The sequence below is a fragment of the Dendropsophus ebraccatus genome, chromosome 5 (genome assembly GCF_027789765.1).
Source record: "Dendropsophus ebraccatus isolate aDenEbr1 chromosome 5, aDenEbr1.pat, whole genome shotgun sequence".
NCBI lineage: Eukaryota > Metazoa > Chordata > Amphibia > Anura > Hylidae > Dendropsophus > Dendropsophus ebraccatus.
Window position 1 is genome coordinate 96,516,462 of NC_091458.1, and position 19,545 is coordinate 96,536,006.

The 19,545-nt window shown below is 42.8% G+C and overlaps 1 protein-coding gene across 1 annotated transcript; it reads left to right on the forward strand.

The window, feature by feature from the left end:
• On the forward strand, positions 1–13,430 carry LOC138793687 (nucleoside hydrolase-like). The gene is made up of 6 exons (XM_069972364.1): positions 1–65; positions 2,616–2,808; positions 3,124–3,303; positions 8,486–8,597; positions 10,458–10,594; positions 11,962–13,430. The coding sequence occupies exons 2-6, from the start codon at positions 2,626–2,628 to the stop codon at positions 12,304–12,306; spliced, it is 957 nt and encodes a 318-aa protein (XP_069828465.1). The 5' UTR covers positions 1–65; positions 2,616–2,625; the 3' UTR covers positions 12,307–13,430.
• The last annotated feature ends 6,115 nt before the right edge of the window (positions 13,431–19,545 follow it).

The following is a 19,545-nucleotide window of genomic DNA, read 5'->3' on the forward strand; positions in this document are numbered from 1 at the left end:
AGTGGCTCAAGTGGGAAGAAGTGGTCACTGCCGGGGGTAGCAGAGAGCTGGCTCCTCTACTGTAGGTGAGTATTAACCCTCTGCAGTATGGGCACAGTGCTGTGGTGAGTGACTGCTGCTGTTGCATAGCTCCTAGCTGCTTCATGGCTGTGCACATAGTACATATATATCCTGATCGCCAGCTACAAGATGTGAGAAAACTCCGCCTCATGTTTGTAAACCTCAGATAGAGAGGAGAGGAGATTGTGAGCTCTTTAGTCCCTGTATTTACTGCTATTCATGCAGCCACTGAGGACAGGCAGACGAGCCATGTTATCAATGGGAGCTCTGTGCAGATAAGTCACGTGATCAGGGGGAGCTCTGTGCAGATAAGCCACGTGGTCAGGGGGAGCTCTGTGCAGATAAGCCACGTGGTCAGGGGGAGCTCTGTGCAGATAAGTCATGTGATCAGGGGGAGCTCTGTGGGCAGGGAACCTCTGGGCAGATAAGCCATGTGATCAGTGAAATCTGTGGGCAGGGGGAGTTCTGTGCAGACCTCTGGGCAGATAAGCCATGTGTTCAGTGGGATCTCTCTGGGCAGCGGGAGTTCTGTGCAGACCTCTGGGCAGATAAGCCATGTGATCAGTGGAATCTTTATGGGCAGGGGGAGTTCTGTGCAGACCTCTGGGCAGATAAGCCATGTGATCAGTGGAATCTTTATGGGCAGGGGGAGTTCTGTGCAGATCTGCACATGTACAGGACTAAAGCAGTGGGTGTCAGTGCAGAACCAGAGGGGCATTATATTCTGACACATATACTGCTCATACCTTCAGAGCGTGCTTGTATTGCTGAGTTCTGTCACCATGTATGATCAGTTGGGGTCTGACCTCTACGGCTCCTGAGAATGAAGGGGACAGGGTTCTGATTTAGCTAGGCATCCCCTTATTTCTTCCTGCACAGCAGCCACCTACATCATGTAGCATGCGGCATTATAAACACAGCAGGGCTATATGATGGTACTGCAGCCCTGGCATCTGGGTGCGATCCAGACCAGTGTATGGGAGCAGTGATACATACACTGTATAGTATACATCACCACCATTTGCCGAGCCAAGGTATTCACACCCAGCCTGGTAGATGTACTGTAGGCAATGCCTCTCAGTAATGACAGGACCAGAGAGTACCCTGACAATATGTTTGGCAGCCATTGCATTTGAGCTCTGCAGGGAACTGCAGTGTTGCTCCATTCTGTTGAATAAGACTGGTCACAGGCGGGTGGCCAGGAGGCTGTGCAAGGAAAAAAAGGATTAGCTGGGGAAATTGTGTAGTTAATTTCAGTCTGACACAGTGTTTCCTGCTGCCACCTCCACCTGTGCCAGGAACTGTCCAGAGCAGGATAGGTCAGTTCTGGTTGGCTATGCTGTGGTCAGTTCCGCACACAGACAGAGGTGGCAGCAGAGAGCACTGTGTCAGATTGAAGAGAGTGTCACAATTTCTTCTGGGAGGCAGAAGCTGATAAATGCTAGAGGGTTTGGAACCAGTTAATTTGAAAAACGTTTTCTTTTCTCCAGAACACCCCTTTAATAAAAAAAAATGCTGATAATATACAGGGGATATGAACCTAACTGGGTCTGCCTCAAGGAACAGTACTTATTTTAGTTCCATTATGGTAGCATGTGGCTCTTTTGTAATGCATCGTATGCACATTGTTTCTGAGGCTATGTGCACACCGCATAAGAGACCAGCCGAGTCACGGAACGGCCGGTCTCTGCAATGATCATTCCGGCTGGTACTGCAGTACCGGCCGGATGATCTTTCGGGCCGCAGTGTTCTGATGCGGACACATCTGTGCACGCCCGCATCAAAGCTTTACACCGCACGCTATGGAGCGAGTGGCCGCATCCGCTCGCTCCACAGTGTGCACTGACATGGTTTTCTGCCACCGCTATTTAATGAATAGCGGGCGCAAAAAACTGACATGTCAGTTGTTTGTGGCGCCGCTAGGGATCCTGGCCGGAGTGTATAAATTAGGGGGGATTTATGAAAGAGGGCGGGGTCTTATATTAAGCCCCGCTCATTTTTTTTACATCAGGATTCGCCTCTTAGTGAATCCGTCCGTCCAGGCGCCCGAATCTGCGTCAACCGTACCAGCGAGTGTACATTTGCGTCATGATTTACACCTGCATGAGGCACGCCGATGACCCTCCTTGTCACGCCCCCCCCCCCCCAAGCTCCGCCAGCCCGCCCATCGGGTGAGCAGGGCGTACAGATGGTGTACGCCAGCGAGAAGGGGCAAATCTGCACCGTCTCCCTGGCGTACGCCTCTGACGTAATGTTCATAAATGTCTACCTATGTGTATACGCTCCGGCCGGGATCCCATAGACAGCAATGCAACGTATATTCTCGTAATAATCACAGCCGTTGTACAACGGTCAGGATTTTACGAAAATATATGTTGTGTGAATATAGCCTGATTCTGTATAGAGCAGACTAGCACAGGATTCTGCTGGATTCTAGGTGGCAGAGATGCTTGACAGTGTGAACTAGTGATGAAGAATATGATGACTGTGGTACACTGGGATACAATTCTAGTGACATGATGCAAGTTTCATGCTTTTTTATATATTTTTGGCAGATTTCATGAAATGGACAAGAAATTGCTGCTAGTGGATGTGGACTGTGGGGTAGATGACGCTCAGGCGCTTATGTTAGCGTTAGCAGCTCCTCATGTCGAGATCCTGGGAATTACCTGCTGCCATGGAAACTCTACTATAGACAATGTTTGCCGGAATGTTCTCCGTGTCTTAAAAACCTGCAACAGACTCCAGGTGACTTTTCGTTCACTGCTTTGAGATACATATTGACATTGGGCGTTGACGTTTGGCCGACAATTGGCTTGTTCTCAAATCTACCAAGGAGTGACTCCAGGAGTGATGGTTGTGGTATTACCAGTCCCTTTTCTCTACATGCTGCATTCACTTTCACAGTGGTGTAGACACTCTCCACTCCATCTCATGTCTCCAAGAGAGAGGCAGTGATGCTGCAGTTACTCTCCCAATACATTTCCCTTTGAAGGTTGTTTTTGCTTTTGTTATATTCCTATGTGTTAGTAGTTGCTTAAATGAACTATATGTGTCTTGCAGATTCCTGTCTATAGAGGGGCAAGTAGACCCCTACTGGGGGAGTCACTCCATGCCTCTCATTACCATGGAGTCGATGGATTGGGTGATGTACCGGATTCTACGTCTCCTGATCTTGACGTTTTAAGTAAAGAACATGCGGTTCTTGCAATGTTAAGATTAGTAAATGAATACTCTGGACAGGTAAGTTAATCAAGTTTATCAGTGTATGAGGAGTATCGTGGTTCAATGGTCACATTTTATGGTCCCACTAGATTCCTTTAGTTAGTGTGTAATCAGGAATACACATTACATACATACATACAGGAAGTCCCGGTAGCCGCATAGCCAGCCAAGATATTTCTGCTGACACCTAACTTTTTGTTGTTTTCTATAAATATCTATAGTAGTTCATATTGCTTTTATCCCAAAAGAAAAATTGTACGAGATCCTAGAGGGATATAAGTTACTGCTAAAGTTAAAATTTGAGGGAATCCATCTGCATATTTTGCCTACTAAACCAGTGCTGGCCACTGGGTGAAGTCTCCCTGGATTCTCCCCTCCTAGCTCAGCTTGATTTGTCTCTCCCTATTTGTCTAACAATCAAGCCAAGCCAGGTGGGGAGAAGCTTGGGAGACTGCCCAAACGACACTTCATCTAGTGCCACCGCTCAGTTGTAAGCTATATATTCCCTATAATGCTTTAACATTTCAGTAAAACAGTTGTCTGTATTGATGGAGCTTTTCAGGATTTCATGTTGCCTATGGTTCCAGCAATAAACATCTCCTTACAGACTCCCTTTAACCCCTTAAGGACAGAGCCAATTTCGATTTTTGCGTTTTAGTTTTTTCCTCCTTGTGCTTAAAAGGCCATAGCACTTGCATTTTTCCACCTAGAGACCCACATGAGCCCTTATTTTTTGCGTCACTAATTGTACTTTGCAATGACAGGCTGAATTTTTGCATAAAGTACACTGCAAAACCAGAAAAAAATTCAAAGTGTGGTGAAATTGAAAAAAAAAAATGCATTTTGTTTATTTGGGGGAAATGTGTTTTTACGCCATTCGCCCTGGGGTAAAACTGACTTGTTATATATGTTCCTCAAGTCGTTACGATTAAAACTATATATAACATGTATAACTTATATTGTATCTGATGGCCTGTAAAAAATTTAAACCATTGTCAACAAATATACGTCACTTAAAATCGCTCCTTTCTTAGGCTTATAGCGCTTTTATCCTTTGGTCTATGGGGCTGTGTGAGGTGTCATTTTTTGCGCCATGATACGTTCTTTTTATCGGTACCTTGATTGCGCATATACGACTTTTTGATCGCTTTTTATTACAATTTTTCTGGATTTGATGCGACCAAAAATGCGCAATTTTGCGCTTTGGGATTTTTTTTTACGCTGACGCCATTTACCGTGCGAGATTGGGAATGTGATTAATTAATAGTTCGTGCGATTACGCACGCGGCGATAGCAAACATGTTTGTTTATTTATTTATTTACTTTTATTTATAACCTGGGAAAAGGGGGGTGATTCTGACTTTTATTATGGGAGGGGGCTTTTTACTTTTAACAACACTTTTTTTTTTAACTTTAACACTTATACTAGAAGCCCCTCAAGGGGACTTCTAGTATAAGTGATCTGATCTCTCATAGAGATCTCTGCAGCATAGATATGCTGCAGAGATCCATGAGATAGGCACTCGTTTACTTCCGGCTGCTGCAGTCGGAAGTAAACGAGTGCCGTGCCGGGGACGGCGCCATCTTGGAGCGGTCCCCGGCCGGCTTCAGAAACGGAGATCGCTCCTCCGGGATAACATCCCGGAGGAGCGATCTCCGCCACTAGACACCAGGGAACAGCTGAATCCGGTAATCGGATGCAGCTGTCATGTTTGACAGCTGCATCTGATTACTGTATTAGCAGGCATGGTGATCGGACCGTGCCTGCTAATACCTATGGTCCCGGGCTACAAGTGGCACCCGGGACCACCGCGGTTCAGAGCGTAAATATACCCCCGATGTCGTTAAGGGGTTAAAGAGGTTATCCAGTATTAGAAAAATTACAGCTACTTTCTTGCAAAAACAGCACCACCCCTGTCCCAAGGTTGTGTGTGGTATTACAATTCAGCTCCTTTCACTTGTAGTGTCTGTGGATTCACATTTTGCTAGTGCGCATAATTTACTTGTTTAACTATAGCCCCTGCTTTTGAGGAAGGAAGTGTACCAAGTGTCTTTGTAAGGGTATGTGTACACTGAGTAATTTTGACGGAAATTCCGCTGCACAATTCTCAGCTCGCACCCGCTTGCGGACTGTGGCGCACACGCCTGTGCCCGTGTCATAGACTCCATTCTATGCACTGGCGGATTCTTTAATCCGTCCAAAGAATGAACTTGATCATTCTTTGGATGGATGAAAGAATCCGCCAGTGCATAGAATGGAGTCTATGACACGGGCACAGACGCGTGCCGCAGTCCACGAGCGGGTGCGAGCTGAGAATTCCGCAACAGAGTTTCTGTCAAAATTACTCAGTGTGCACATACCCTCATGCAGTGGAAATCATAGTCACATGGTAAAGAGAAAAGACATAAGTTAAAATGGTGCATGTATCATTCTGTCTGCCAGACCATCCAGCAGTTGCATCATTTTTCAGTGATTTGCTGATCTTTACTCATTTTGTGCCCCTGAAGATTCGCAGTCACAGTTTACACAATGGTGGAAGCACGTGAGGCCTTTATTACTTTATACTGTCCATTCAACAAGCAATGTCGTACATCATCTAGTACAAGTTCATTGGGCATGGACTGATCACACATACTCATGTCTAAACATTGACCAGTGTTCGTGGCGCAGTTCAGAGGAGTTTACTAACTCCCCAAGCACTAAACCTTTTCTAGGCCTTCATCCAAGTTGTGGTAGAAAGTCATAATACTAACACTGTATGTGCCCAGACGCAGTTTACACCAAAGTCATTCATGGCATATCCGTGGGCTGTTGTGCAAATGTCTGACAGATGGGGTCCCATTGCTGAGACTGCCATTTATAGGACAAACCTTTGTTCTCTCACCCTCATTTTACAGGTGTGTCTGAGCCTGACCACAGCCACCCGGTTTGAAAGAAGATGTAGCCACTAGAGATGAGCGAGTAGTGAAATATTTGACTTTCGAGAACTTGAATCGAATAGGCACCAATATTCGACTATTCGAACGAGTATTCGATCCCATTATAGTCTATGGGGACAAAATTTGCGGCACTTGGAAATCAAAATTCGACCACTTGGAGGTCACCAAGTCCCCCATGAAACCTCCCTAAACGATGCCAACACCTCCGGAATGACACTGGGACATTAGGGGGAGCATGCCTGGGTGCACCCAACACCCCAAAATCGCACTATAATGCCACTCTCTGCAGTTGCAAAAGAAAAATATTTGCGATTGCTTTACGAACATTTACGGCAATGTTCACATATTTCGTTCGTATTTCTTGCGGAGTGTTACATACATGATTCCAATGTGTGTCCGCAAAGCGTCATGTTATTAGCGCGTATCACGCGTAATGCTGTACGAACGTTACTGGAACAGTATGTATGACGTGTCTTTTTCTGGGTTAGTGGAACAATATGTATCACGTGCCTTTTACTGGGCTACTGAAACAGTATATATCAGGTGCCCTTTGTGGGCTACTGGAACAATATGTATAACGTGCCCTTAGTGGTGTTAAACAGGGACACTATAAGTCACTTGTACACACAGGGTACTGGAATGAATACACCTGCTGATGCTGCTGTTATCATCTATTTCTTAGCACTGAGAAGTGCTTTTCATTCAGAGATCACTTTTTCGCTAGTTATTAGCCCTGAAAAGGACTTTTGGGTTCTGTAGTAATCCTGCCTAACCAAACGCTACTAAAACCTCTTTCTCCCTGCTCCAAGATCTTTCCCTGGCTAGGTTGAAAGCGCATCTGCGGTCAAGAGGCGGGGGACAAGTATTTAATATTCCAGGTCATGTGGTTCAGCCATCCAATGAGGGTAGACGCCGCTTTCGCGCTGCGTGCGTTCTCCCAGGGTCCCTCACAGCCTCCCTGCATGGTCATTGGATTAAAAAAAAGCGCCAACTGCGATGGGAGGGCTTTCGAATGTTTCCCGCGTATTCGCCTCACTACTCGATTGAATTTGAATCTTTCCGAATACCGCAATATTCGATCGAATACCTACTCGATCGAATCGTATTCGCTCATCTCTAGTAGCCAAATATGTCTGTAGCCATAATATCTTCATTATATTTTTGGAGGCTACACAAATAGCAGAGCCAGGTTGCTTGGACTTTTGTGTAACTCCCACAGTGTTGACTACTGACCCCTGCGCTGTAAGTGCTTGGAGGCAGGACTCCCAGCTCACTTATTTATGGTATATCCTGGCTGTAAAAATGCCATAAATGCCTTTAAAGGAAAAAAAAAAACATTTTAGTGGTGCGTTCACACCTACAGGATCTGCAGCTGATTTTCTGCAGCAGATTTCATTTAAATAACTGAACACAGCATCAAATCTGCTGCAGATCCTGTAGGTGTGAACGCACCCTAGCATGGTTATTTTTAAATTTTTTAACCTTTTGTCAGGATTTGCAGGGATTTATACCCCTCTCCCCTTTGCTGAATCTTACTTAGTTTTCAGCAGCATCATGATTAATCTCATGTTAAACTATGAATAGTGTGATAAATTGTGAATCCACAGAAAACTCATTTTTGTGAAAAGACATCATATACAATTATCGTACCTAAGACATGATATCACATGGTATATTTAGATGAAGTGGTCATGCTATGGTTTTCTTGCAGCTACCATGCTACAGTCCTATCGCTATTTTACAATACCATGTTGCCAGTAATCGTGGCATTGAACTGCAACATCTAGAAGGCTACATCTGAATATACCCTGAATCCAGCCTCATCGGCAATGCCGCACCATTCATGATAGAATGTTTATTTTCTGGTGTGCAGTAACATTTACATTTTGATTCTGATTCTTGCTCTTTTACTGTGTTTCGGTTTTATCTAAATTGAATCTTGCATTGGAACACAAGGAGTCGGACATTCATTTCCATAGATGCCAATAGCAGTTTACAAAATAAAAAAAAACAACCCTTTTGCTTAAATGAGTTTGTCCTTTCTGTTCAAATATGATATTATCCCCATAGGATTGCATTATACAGTGTGAGAACATAGATTTGGATAACGTTCTAGACCCTGGAGATAAGCTAGCTAAACATTCCTTGTACAGTCTGTGACCTTGCTTAAAATAGAGATTAGAAGAATTATCACACCTAGTGGATTTCCTATTGTCACTGTACTTTTACAATAAAACCTATGTGTTATATTTAAATGCAGGTGTCTCTTGTTGCAACTGGTCCATTGACGAACCTTGCTTTAGCTGTGAACATGGATCCCACGTTTCCACAGAAAATTAAAAGTCTGTTTATTATGGGTGGAAATATGGAATGTAAGTAATTATGTACCACAATATGTGATATTACGGTTCATCAGTATTCACTTCAGTGGAGCTTAGTTGTAATACCAGACACAACCCTTGGACAGGTCGGGTGCTGGTTTTTTTTAAAAAAGACAGCAGCCATGTTTTTCTTTTCCTTTAACGTTGCTTTCACCTCAGTCCCTTGTGCTGCTGCTTCATGTACAAACAGACCTTAAGCTTCTCTCTCACCCAAATCTTGTGCAGTGTTTTTGTGCTGAAAAAATATCTGCAAATAGTTTTTCCTGCCTTTTGGACGTTTTTATCTCTGGGCTTTTATCCGCTTGCAAAAACGTTAATTACATGTCATGGGATTTTTTTCATCATGTGATTCCAGGTTTTCTATTTAAATATGGGGGAAAATATCTTCAGAAAAATTCCAATATGCAAATAATGCTTTTTTTTTCTGGCGTTTTTTACCACTATAGAAGTGTATGGAAGAAAAAATGCCAAAGTTTCTGTGATAAAACGCCCAAACGCAGGGCCTGCTGTGATTAAAAAAAACTGCAAACTGCCTGAAAAAAAAACAGAAAACACAGAAAACATCATGTGGATATTATGTTTAATATTTCCTCTTTGACTGTCAGCTAACGTCTGGCCGCAAAAGTTTGGGGCCAAAAAAAACACACCACCCGACAATTTGGGCGTTTTCATTTTTGTGTTGTCTAGCCAGAGGGTATTTTTATGAGCAACTTTTTTTCTTTGGCAAATGATGGTATAGAAAAAAAGGGAAAACCCTGAAAATGCCACATGCGAATATACCAGAACATTCCAACACTCAGCACAATATATGATCACACTGCTCCAAATTGTGTGCATTTGCATGCCCAGCATAGAACCGTAGGAGCAATGGAGCACTCAGTTCTATGGGAGTTTATGGCACCCAAAGCAATGGGCATTATAGAAAAGAAATGTTATTTTTACTTCTAATATACAATTGTCTTTTCTTTATCATACTGTTCCATACTACATTATTCATATGTTGTTCCCATCAGTACTCGTTGTTATTGTGACTTTATTAAACTGGGTTTCTTACTAGGATATATTATTGGGATATTAACAAAAAGGTATGCTAATGTATACTGCAGTCTACCCATAAGCTCTGATAGACTGAATAGACAGAAAAAGTTTTTGTTTCCTGGACTTAAGCTTTTTTTTTAAATTATTTTCAGAACTCGAAACGTGTTCTGTTATTAATTTAAAGAGTAACTGTCTCTAAATATAACTGTTGACATGTCATCAAGTTTTTGGTCCCACCAGGTCTCACTGCTGACACCCGCTGGGATCGGGAGACATAGTTGGGGAGAGGACACTGCAGCAGCAAGATCCACTCCCTGGCTGCCATCTTTGACTGTCAAAGTAGTCTCATAGACTCCCATTGACGGACAGAGCAGTATGAGAGATACCGCCGGGGATTGAATGTGCCGGCTGCTGCGGCCTTCCCCCAGTTGTGTGTCCTGATCGGTGCAGGTGACACCAGCTGTGAGCAATATCTATTGTCAGTTATTTTTGATGACAGGTACTCTACACAGTGACACTAACACTAAGGGGGGATTTATCAAACTGGTGTAAAGTATAATTGCCTTAGTTTCCCCTAGCAACCAGAGTCCACCTTTCTTTCCTCACAGATTCTTTGAAAATTGAAAGGTGGAACCTGATTGGTTGCTAGGGGAAACTAAGACAATTCTACTTTACACCAGTTTGATAAAGCTCCCCCTAAGTGTTTCTTTTGAATTGGCCTTTGGTAGTTTCTCAAAGTAGCAGTAAGCATTTGCCGCTTACACTGTATGTAGAATATAATATGAAATGTTTCTTTTTGGTTTTTCATTTTAGCAAGAGGTAATGTGACAGTTTGTGGAGAGTTCAATTTTGCATGTGACCCAGAAGCAGCTTACATTGTGCTAAACAGTTTTGATTGTCCAACTAAAATTGCAACGTGGGAGTTCACGTTAAGGAATGACCTTCCATGGGTAAGTCATACTGTTTATTTACTAGTTGAAGGAGTAGTGTGGCGAAAAATGTTTTCCCCCATTCCCTCCCCACATGAAAAGTTATATAAGTTCATAATATATTTCGGTAGGCAATTTCAGCATCTTACCCTACTTTCCCTGTTCCTGCTGGCCACCGGAAGTTACTTACTTCCGGGATCGTCAGGACCATCTTACAGCTTCGGGCACCAACTTGGCTCGAAACATAGGCCGACATGTCACGACCTGGGGTGTTCCTCTGAGCTCCCGGGCACTGCCTCCCATACCTCCCTTTCTCTGTACAGCAATGTCAGTACTATTAGAACTGCAAGTCCCAGCGCACCCGATGGTCATACATATGTCAGTCCAGTGTATGACCATCAGGTGCGCTGAGACTTGCAGTTCTAATAGTACTGACATTGCTGTACAGAGAGTGGTAGGGAAAGCAGGTCATACACTGGCCTTACGTGTACCATTAACGACCGACCCCCCCCCCCCCTTCCCCCCCGAATACAGTTCTGTACACCCTCCAGCAGCGCTAATGAGCCCCACCAACACTCCCCCCCCCCCCCCCCTTCCCGCGTGCGTGAAGATGGATGGCAACTGTTTGGCACTGACAGCTGTGAGCCGCCGGGGAGGGGGGGGGGTTGCCTGTTAACAGTGCCGGCGGGGGTACAGGACTGTATACACGGGGTGGGGGTGGGGGGTGGTTGTTAACAGTGCGGGGTCGGGGGTACTTGTCAGGCCAGTTATGACCTGCTCTACCCAGCCGTTCTCTGTACAGCAATTTCAGTACTATTAGAACTGCAAGACTTGCAGTTTTAATAGTACTGACATTACTGTACAAAAAGAGTTAGGCAGGACTCAATAGCAGAGCTTAGGGAGGTATGGGAGGCGTGCCGAGGCAGGTAGGGAGTGCCCAGGAGATCAGAGGAACGCCCAAGGAACTTTCCAGATTGTGACGTGTCGGTCTACGCCCTGACCCAAGATGGCGCCCGGGGCTGTAAGATGGTCCTGATGAACCCGGATGTGAGCCACTTCTGGTGGCCACCAGGGAAAGTGGGGTAAGATGCTGGAATTGCCTACCAAAGTATATTATGAAGTTATATAACTTTTCATGTGGGGAGAGAATGGGGGGAAACCTTTTTCGTTGCACTACTCCTTTAATTTATTATACATAATCATGTTTAGGCTAGTATAAAATAGAGAAAAAACTGTACTCACCTCCCCCACTTCCCCATCATTCTGACACAACCCAATCCAGCTGTGCAGCAATATAATATATATATATATATATATATATATATATATATATATATATATGTGTGTGTAAAAATTCATCCACTTACATCATTACTACTTATTTCTAGGATTTTTACCATGAGTGGATCTCCCAGAATACAGAAAAGGCAGAATTCATGAAAAAGATATCAGCTCACTCTGAAACATTCATCAAAAAATGTGCTGAGGAAAAAGAGGAATGGGCTAAAGGATTTGTATCTTGTGACTCCTATGCCATGGCTGCAGCTATAGATGACAACTTTGTCACCGATGCTATTAAATGTGTAGTAGGGGTTGAACTTAGTGGTACGTTGACTCGAGGAATGATGGTGTTGGATACATTAGGCTTGCTACAAAGAAAACATAAAGTGTCTGTTATGAATAAATGTGATACCGAGAAACTGAAATTCCTCTTGATGAAAGCACTAGGATAATATTATGTGTTAGTAGGAGGGTCATCATTACTCTAAATAAAATCCATTCATCCAGCATGTTAATAATCCAATAGCCCGGTAGATGTAGTTGTTTCCTATACAGACCTGTCCAGGAAACCAAATTTTTTCATAATTCTTTCCCAGGAAAATATTAATTTTTGAAAGGTTTGGGATCGGACAGGGTTGTTACAATACAGTCATAGGCTCCTGCAGTTTGAATAGAAATTAAAGTGCAGCTGTCATTTCAGAAAACTTCTGACTTACTTCTTATAGTGACATGTCACCGGTTTGATCGGCGGGGTGCAAGTGTATATGCCGGCAGTTGTAAGAATGTTTGAATTATATGCAAGTACACTTCAAATAGCTTAGACCATTAAGACCATTACCGTAGGGCATGTTTGGTGTAGGAACTGCTTCAGTATGAAGCAAACAATACAAAGTGGTGAGTAGGAACACTTTTATCTGCCTTTTTGGGCCCTAATCTGTGCCCTCTTTTATTATAAATCAAACATCTTAGGGCCAGATTGAGGATCTTAATATCCCCTTCACATCAGCAATGTGTATATATACGTTCCTACTGCACAGACTCTGTGCAGTCGGAAGGTATATATATGTTCCTGGCAGAAGGGGCTGTAGATGTGTGCAGGACCGCTGCATTGAGAGAGGCCCCGCACACATCAGTGTGTCTGGGGCCGGAGGTAATGACAAGCAGCTGCGATTCCCTCAGCTGCTTGCCATTAACCCCTTAAACGCCGCGATCTATACTGATCGCGGTGTTTAAGGTACTCATTGACAGAACCAGATTCTGCCTCTGAGTGATTGGGACCCCTGAAGTTTAAAAAAAAAAGGACCCCCCCCCCCCCGGAATGGGTCCCCGAAGTGAGATCAAGGGGAGCTGATGCAATGTTATTGCAGCCCAAGGCCTCTGAGGCCTCCTGGGCTGTCTGACATCTGGAATTGCTTCATTCTGTCTGCAGCAGGCTAAAGAAATTGAGTACTGATATGATGAATCAATGCAGTACATATATCTTGCATTGATCCCTATGAGCAATCAGTGTATTGCTCAAAGAAGTTCGCTAGGGGCACTACAAATAAGTATAAAAATTATATAAAAAAAAACTCCCAACTCCCATCCCATAATAAAAGTTAAAATTGCCCTCCTTTTCTTGTTTTTTAACCCCTTTAGGACAAGCTTCTTTTGGCCTTAAGGACCAGGCCATAATTTTCAAATCTGGCCTATATCTGGTTATATCTCTATGATGCTTTAACTTATATAAGTGATTAAGAGATTTCATGAAAAAAATTAAAAATTTTCATGTATCAAAACTCTTAAAATTTTCTGCAAGTAAAAAAAAAAAGTCACCACACATTTAAAAAAAAAAAAACATTTCACTTGTGTCTATATGTGTGCATCATTTAATAAACATCTTTTTATTTCTATATTTCTGTTGGACGTCAAAAGACATAGACGTTTAGCAGCAAATAATCACATTTTCCAAAATTAACTATAGGGACCGTTTCCGCTCTGAAATGGATGTGAAAGAGTTGTATGGTAGAAACCCCCCCCAAAAAACTGATTTTCATTCACCCTCCGCTGTATCAAGTAGTAAAGCACTGACTGAAGCAATCCAGCACACTCTAAATTCCCCTCCACGCCAGGAATTTGTGTATACATGTAGTGTATAGTTGGACGGGTTCTGTGTGCCCAAAGTGTATACCTGTAGTGTATAGTTGGGGGGGCTGTATACCTTTAGTGTACAGTTGAGGGGGGTCCTGTATACCTGTAGTGTATAGTTGGGGGGGGGGGGCTTTATACCTGTACTGTATAGTTTGGGGGTCCTGTATACCTGTACTATATAGTTGGTGAAGGTGCTATATACCTGTAGTATATAGTTGGTGGAGGTCCTGTATACCTGTAGTTTATAGTTTGAACGTTCCGGCTATATTGTATTACCTGTATTTTATAGTTTGAATTTCTGGTATACTTGTAGTGTATAGTTTGGGGGGTCCTGTATACCTGTACTGTATAGTTTGGGGGTCCTGTATGCCTGTTATGGGTAGTTGTTGAAGGTGCTGTATACCTGTAGTGCAGAATTGGGGGTCCAGTATACCTGTAGTGTATAGCTGGTGGAGGTGTAGTGTATAGTTTGGGGATCCTGTGTACCTGTAGTATATAGTTGGTGAAGGTGCTGTATACCTGTAGTGTATACTTGGGGGGTGGGGGTCCTGTATACCTGTAGTATATAGTTGGTGGAGGTCCTGTATACCTGTAGTAAATAGTTTTGGGGTCCTGTATACCTGTAGTGTATAGTTTTGGGGGTCCTGTATACCTGTAGTGTATAGTTTTGGGGGTCCTGTATAGTTGGAGTAGGGGATCCTGTATACCTGTAGTTAGAGATGAGCGAAGCGCTTCGCTGGATCAGCGCTCCACTCATCACGCCACCTGGCTTCCTGTACTGCTTCACTCCCTGCCTCACCACTCCAGGTGCCAGGGAAATGCTGGATCCATTCCTTGTAAACTGGGAGAAGTTTCCCACGATTGAATCCTATTTTTTCCCGCATCCTTGGAGGTGTGGCACAGAGAGGAGCAGTGTGGGAAGCCCGGCGGCGTGATCAGCAGAGCGCTGATCAAATTAAGCGATTCTCTTCAGTGAGCGCTTCGGCTCATCTCTACCTGTAGTATATAGTTGGTGGAGGTCCTGTGTACCCATAGTGTATAGTTTTGGGGTCCTGTATACCTGTAGTGTCCTGTATACCTGTACTGTATAGTTGAAGTAGGGGTCTATCATATATTTCTGTGGATTTTTTCTCAAGTAGCTGCCCTAGCAACCAATCAGATTCCAAATCCCTTTGAAATTAAAAGTAGTATTCCTATTGGTTGCTAAGGCTTCCAACTGCCATTACTGCTGGAGAGCTGCAGCACTAAGTATGTCACCTGTGTGTGCAGTGTGAAGATTTTCCCATTCATTTCTATGGTGCTCTCTTGCCGCTCCCCCTCCCCTCCTGTACATCTGTCTGCTGCTATTTAACCCTTTGCTTGTTTGTAACTTTTTAGTATATTTTGTTCTTGATCGGGTTGAATTGCAGCATTAGCAGTCCAGTGCCATATAAGCAAAGGTGGAGTACCAGAAATCATTTTTTAACATCATCTTTCTTAAAAAAAAATACATCTTGTGAAACATCTGATCATTTTCTGTAAATGTATCCTTATGCTCCTGTTTTCATAAATTTCTTAGTTCCCTTCTATACTTGGTATAATATCTGCTTTAAATGTGCAAATTGCTTTAGCAGAAAGTCTCATCTGTCATAGTGCGTCATGGCTTTCTATGATATGAAGTTTAATTAGCAGACTGCTTTTACTAAAGGTTCTCTGCCGCTCTACATGACAACATGCAAATTATTGTATTTCACTTTTTAATCTATATAGACAGGTGCCAAGACTACTGCTGGTTTCGAATGTAATAACCATAGATCTAATTCATCCAGTGATTTTTTTTTTTTAGTTATGTTAAACCTTTGGCCTTTTCTACATTGTTACAAAGAGCATTAAAAAAAATTCTGTTAAATTCTTTTTGTTTCAGAGTTCTTTTCTTATTTAATAATGCTCGGGTCTGGGGACAGTGATGTGTGCAGGTCCGATCGCATTGTATCGCAGTAGGAATGTATATAGCCATATGGCTGACGTGAAGGGGTTAACCATGTGACCATCTCCCTTTTTCTTAAATTGCAGGTCATGCTCCATCCTTGTCTTTTCTCTTTAAAAAAAAAAAAAAAAAAGAGAGAGACTAAACATAGGAAGTGACCTCACCCCTGTCCTTTGCACAGAAATTAGATGAGTGTATATGTGGCATGTGGGCTATTATCAGCAGCATAGTGGCTCAGTGGTTAGCACTGGGTCCTGGATTCACATGCCACAGCAGCTGTAGTGTAGTAGTTAGAAAACACAAGAGAATTCACAATTAGTTAATATTTATATGTAAATTAGTATATCACAAGCTAGAGCTATTGAGCAACTACAACTCCTATCATGCTATGTTTGGTATTTTGGGAGTAGTAGTTCTGTAAGCTTTACCTCAGTGGGTATGGTACATTCCTGGAGGTAGGGCTGCTGTTTTATTATTTTAGGCAGAAATAGTTCATGGATGATTATTTTTTTTTAAATGTGCTAGACAACTATGCTTATAAAATGATATGGTCATGATATATAATCTGTATCCTGTGTGCTGCAGTTACTATGGAGCTTTCCTAACTGCACTCCTCTACTGCCCTTACTTGGCAGGCTGTGGGGGGCAGATGACGTCCTTTCCAGTACAGAGTTTAGAAGAACTGCAGATTAGGTGAGAAGAGGAATGGGGATAATTGCTGCCAAAGCAAAAGATTAAAAAAGGAAGGATCACAGACATTGCCCAAGAAAGCCTGCATGGATTTTTTTTTTTTAATACACTTGATGACAGGTACGCTTGAAATATTTCAGGAACTTAAATATGTATTTGGTACCATTTTACAGTGATCCAAAATCTCGGCACAAAAAAAAAGAAAAGAGAACAATGCAGATTGTATCGGTGGTAAGTGAAAAGATTGATGTATCCAAAGCCGATTTCGATCTATAAATCTTTCAAAAATTTAAATCAATTCAAATCTGCTTTGTTTTATTGTCTTAACTACCTTTCTTTAATGGCTCTTGTCCAATCAGCCCCCTGTCAATATGTTGTCTATTCCCTTTATGAGCCAGAACATGTGTTACAAGGTGTTACACGGACTGCCAATGTTAAGATCGCCATGTAAATAATAAGTTTATCTGACCAAAGGACATTGGCTGTTTGCCAGGGATGCCAGATGCCGGGCTGGACCCACGATCAGCTGCTTGCTGTTTTCGACTCTGATCTCAATCTGGTTGTCTTTGATGAGACAACTACTTTAATATTATACATAATAAAATCCATGCACAAGTTTTAACTTCACAGGCAATTTACAGTAATGGTTCTGTATAAAGAAACTACGTCTGGTACTCTACTCAGATGCAGTAAGCAGAGTCTAAACTACACAGAAGGTTGTGATTGAATAAAGCAGTGCTTCTCAATTCCAGTCCTTATGGTCCACCAACAGGTCATATTTTCTGAGGATATCTCATACAAAGAACACCTGTGATACCGGATGCACTGACTATAATTATATGACCTGTTTAATACTAAGGAAATCCTCAAAATATGATCTGTTGGTGGCCATGAGGACTGGACTTGAGAAGCACTGGAGTAAAGCACTGATCGTTGCATCTTTACACACTGTTTTTATACTTTTTTTTTCTTATTTAGTTCAAACACAAAGCTTTTCTTTTTTCTTTTTTTTTTTTTAAACATTGCAGGTGACCATGTGGTTATGACAAATTCATGTCTCCTACTTGTGTTCAAGTTGTCTTCTCTTTGTGGAGTAGTCAGCACCTGACTAACAAGTAAAACCTCTCATTCCTGTGTGGCTAGGTTCATATTTGCATTCATAATTTGTGTTTGGTGCATTCAGTGCTTGACATAAAACAAAGCTGCCTTCACACTGCCTCCTTTTTTTTTGCAAAAACGCCTGCGGCCAGATGTTAGCTGGTAGTTAATAAAAGTTTATGATCTGCCTTGCACACATGGTGTTTTTTTGGGCGTTTTTCTCTCCTCTCTGGGGTTTTTGTGGCTCTGTGGCAGTTTTTGCACAACGTAGCATGCTGAGGGGGTGGCGTTTTTCTCTCATAGACTTTAGTGGAAGTCTTCAGCCTAACCCCCTGTGGTCCACAGTGTGGAAGGGGGTTAATTGTCCCCTTATCTGCTGGGATGGGTGCAGTGCTGGGGGAGAATGTCTTTGTTCTTCAGCAGAGCTTGGCACACGGAGCTACAAGTGTGCCAGGCTCTGCCTCTTCAAAGATCAGTGAATCAGTGGCTGCAGCCAGGACAATGCTGCAGCTGCTGATTGGCTGAGATGATGATGTTCCAGTGTCATTTCAGCCAATGAGTGGCTGAAGTGCATCCCTGCTTAGCCGCTGATGAGAAGACTGAAGGGTAAGTTAACCATCTCCCCCCCCCCCTTCCCCTGGAATGGAGCACAGTCTGTCTCACAAGGGGTTCATTTAACCCCCTGTGGACCAGACTGTGCCACTCTGTGCTGTGTCTGCCACCCGCTCCAGCAATGAAAGGGTCACTTAACCCCTTCCTTTCTGGAGTGGTTGCATTCAGGTCGGCATTTTGGCGCAAACATGGACTTAAGCATTGAAGTCGAAATACTTTTGAAGTCTCAAAGAGACTTTCACACATAAAGGCAAAAACGCACAAAGGGCAACAAAAAGGGCACCCTTAGAATGCAATGACAGAATCGTACTTGTTTTGGTCTGATTTTCATAACCATGATTTTTCCCAGTTGGGAAACCCTGGAGGAAAGATCAGTATATGATAGATTGTGGGTAGACTAAAAATTTGAGGTCCTGCTCCTGTACACATTACTTTAAAGTTGGTCTTAGACCTATAGTAAGGGCCCTATTATATGGTCCCACAAACACTGTATGGTGATCTTGTAGACTGGGGCTTGTTTACTGCACCACTGCATTGCAAGGCTTTACTCATGCGTGACTGATTCATTTTTTTCTACCATCTTTCCTTACACAGGGAAATTTGTGGCCAACAAACACATTTTGGCTGATAAGTGAGGGTACTGAGGCATAGATAAGAAGGCACAAGCCATTTCCAACTACAAGTCCATTGCTAATTTCTATATTCCCCTTTCCAGAAGCCCCTATATTTCATGTAGAAAAGCCAGCAGTGTACTGTATATACTTTTCTATATTAATGCTACAATACAAAAGAATTAGATCAGTTATCCCAGGATTGAATCCAGCTTTTCCCCGACATCCGGGGAAAAAGCATATACATTTAAGAAGAAAAGACATCCGCTTTACCTGCTGGTATGAAAAGGTTATAAACAGTTTGGCTGATTCATAACGTAAAAATATTTATGACCGACCACACGGCCAGATCCAATTTGATAGCCGGTCAAAAGGTTTGGTAAAATGCATCTATCTCTATCTTCACTTCTGCTGTATTATCAAGAATTTAGTTAGAAGGTCCGATCATTTTCACATGTAAATCCCCTTCTGAAAACATGCCTGGAATGTAACTAAAGCCTCCATTAATTCAATGCTGCTTAGCTAATAAAAGTTAACACTGACATCTCATGTATTTCATTGTAGGGGACAAGTGTGCATTTTCT

Excerpts from the sequence above, each read along its gene's own strand:
- LOC138793687 (XM_069972364.1), top strand. The coding sequence starts at position 2,626 with ATGGACAAGAAATTGCTGCTAGTGGATGTGGACTGTGGGGTAGATGAC. Across the intron at positions 3,304-8,485 it reads TAAATGAATACTCTGGACAG|GTGTCTCTTGTTGCAACTGG; the intron begins GTAAGTTAATCA and ends ATTTAAATGCAG. Across the intron at positions 10,595-11,961 it reads TAAGGAATGACCTTCCATGG|GATTTTTACCATGAGTGGAT; the intron begins GTAAGTCATACT and ends ACTTATTTCTAG.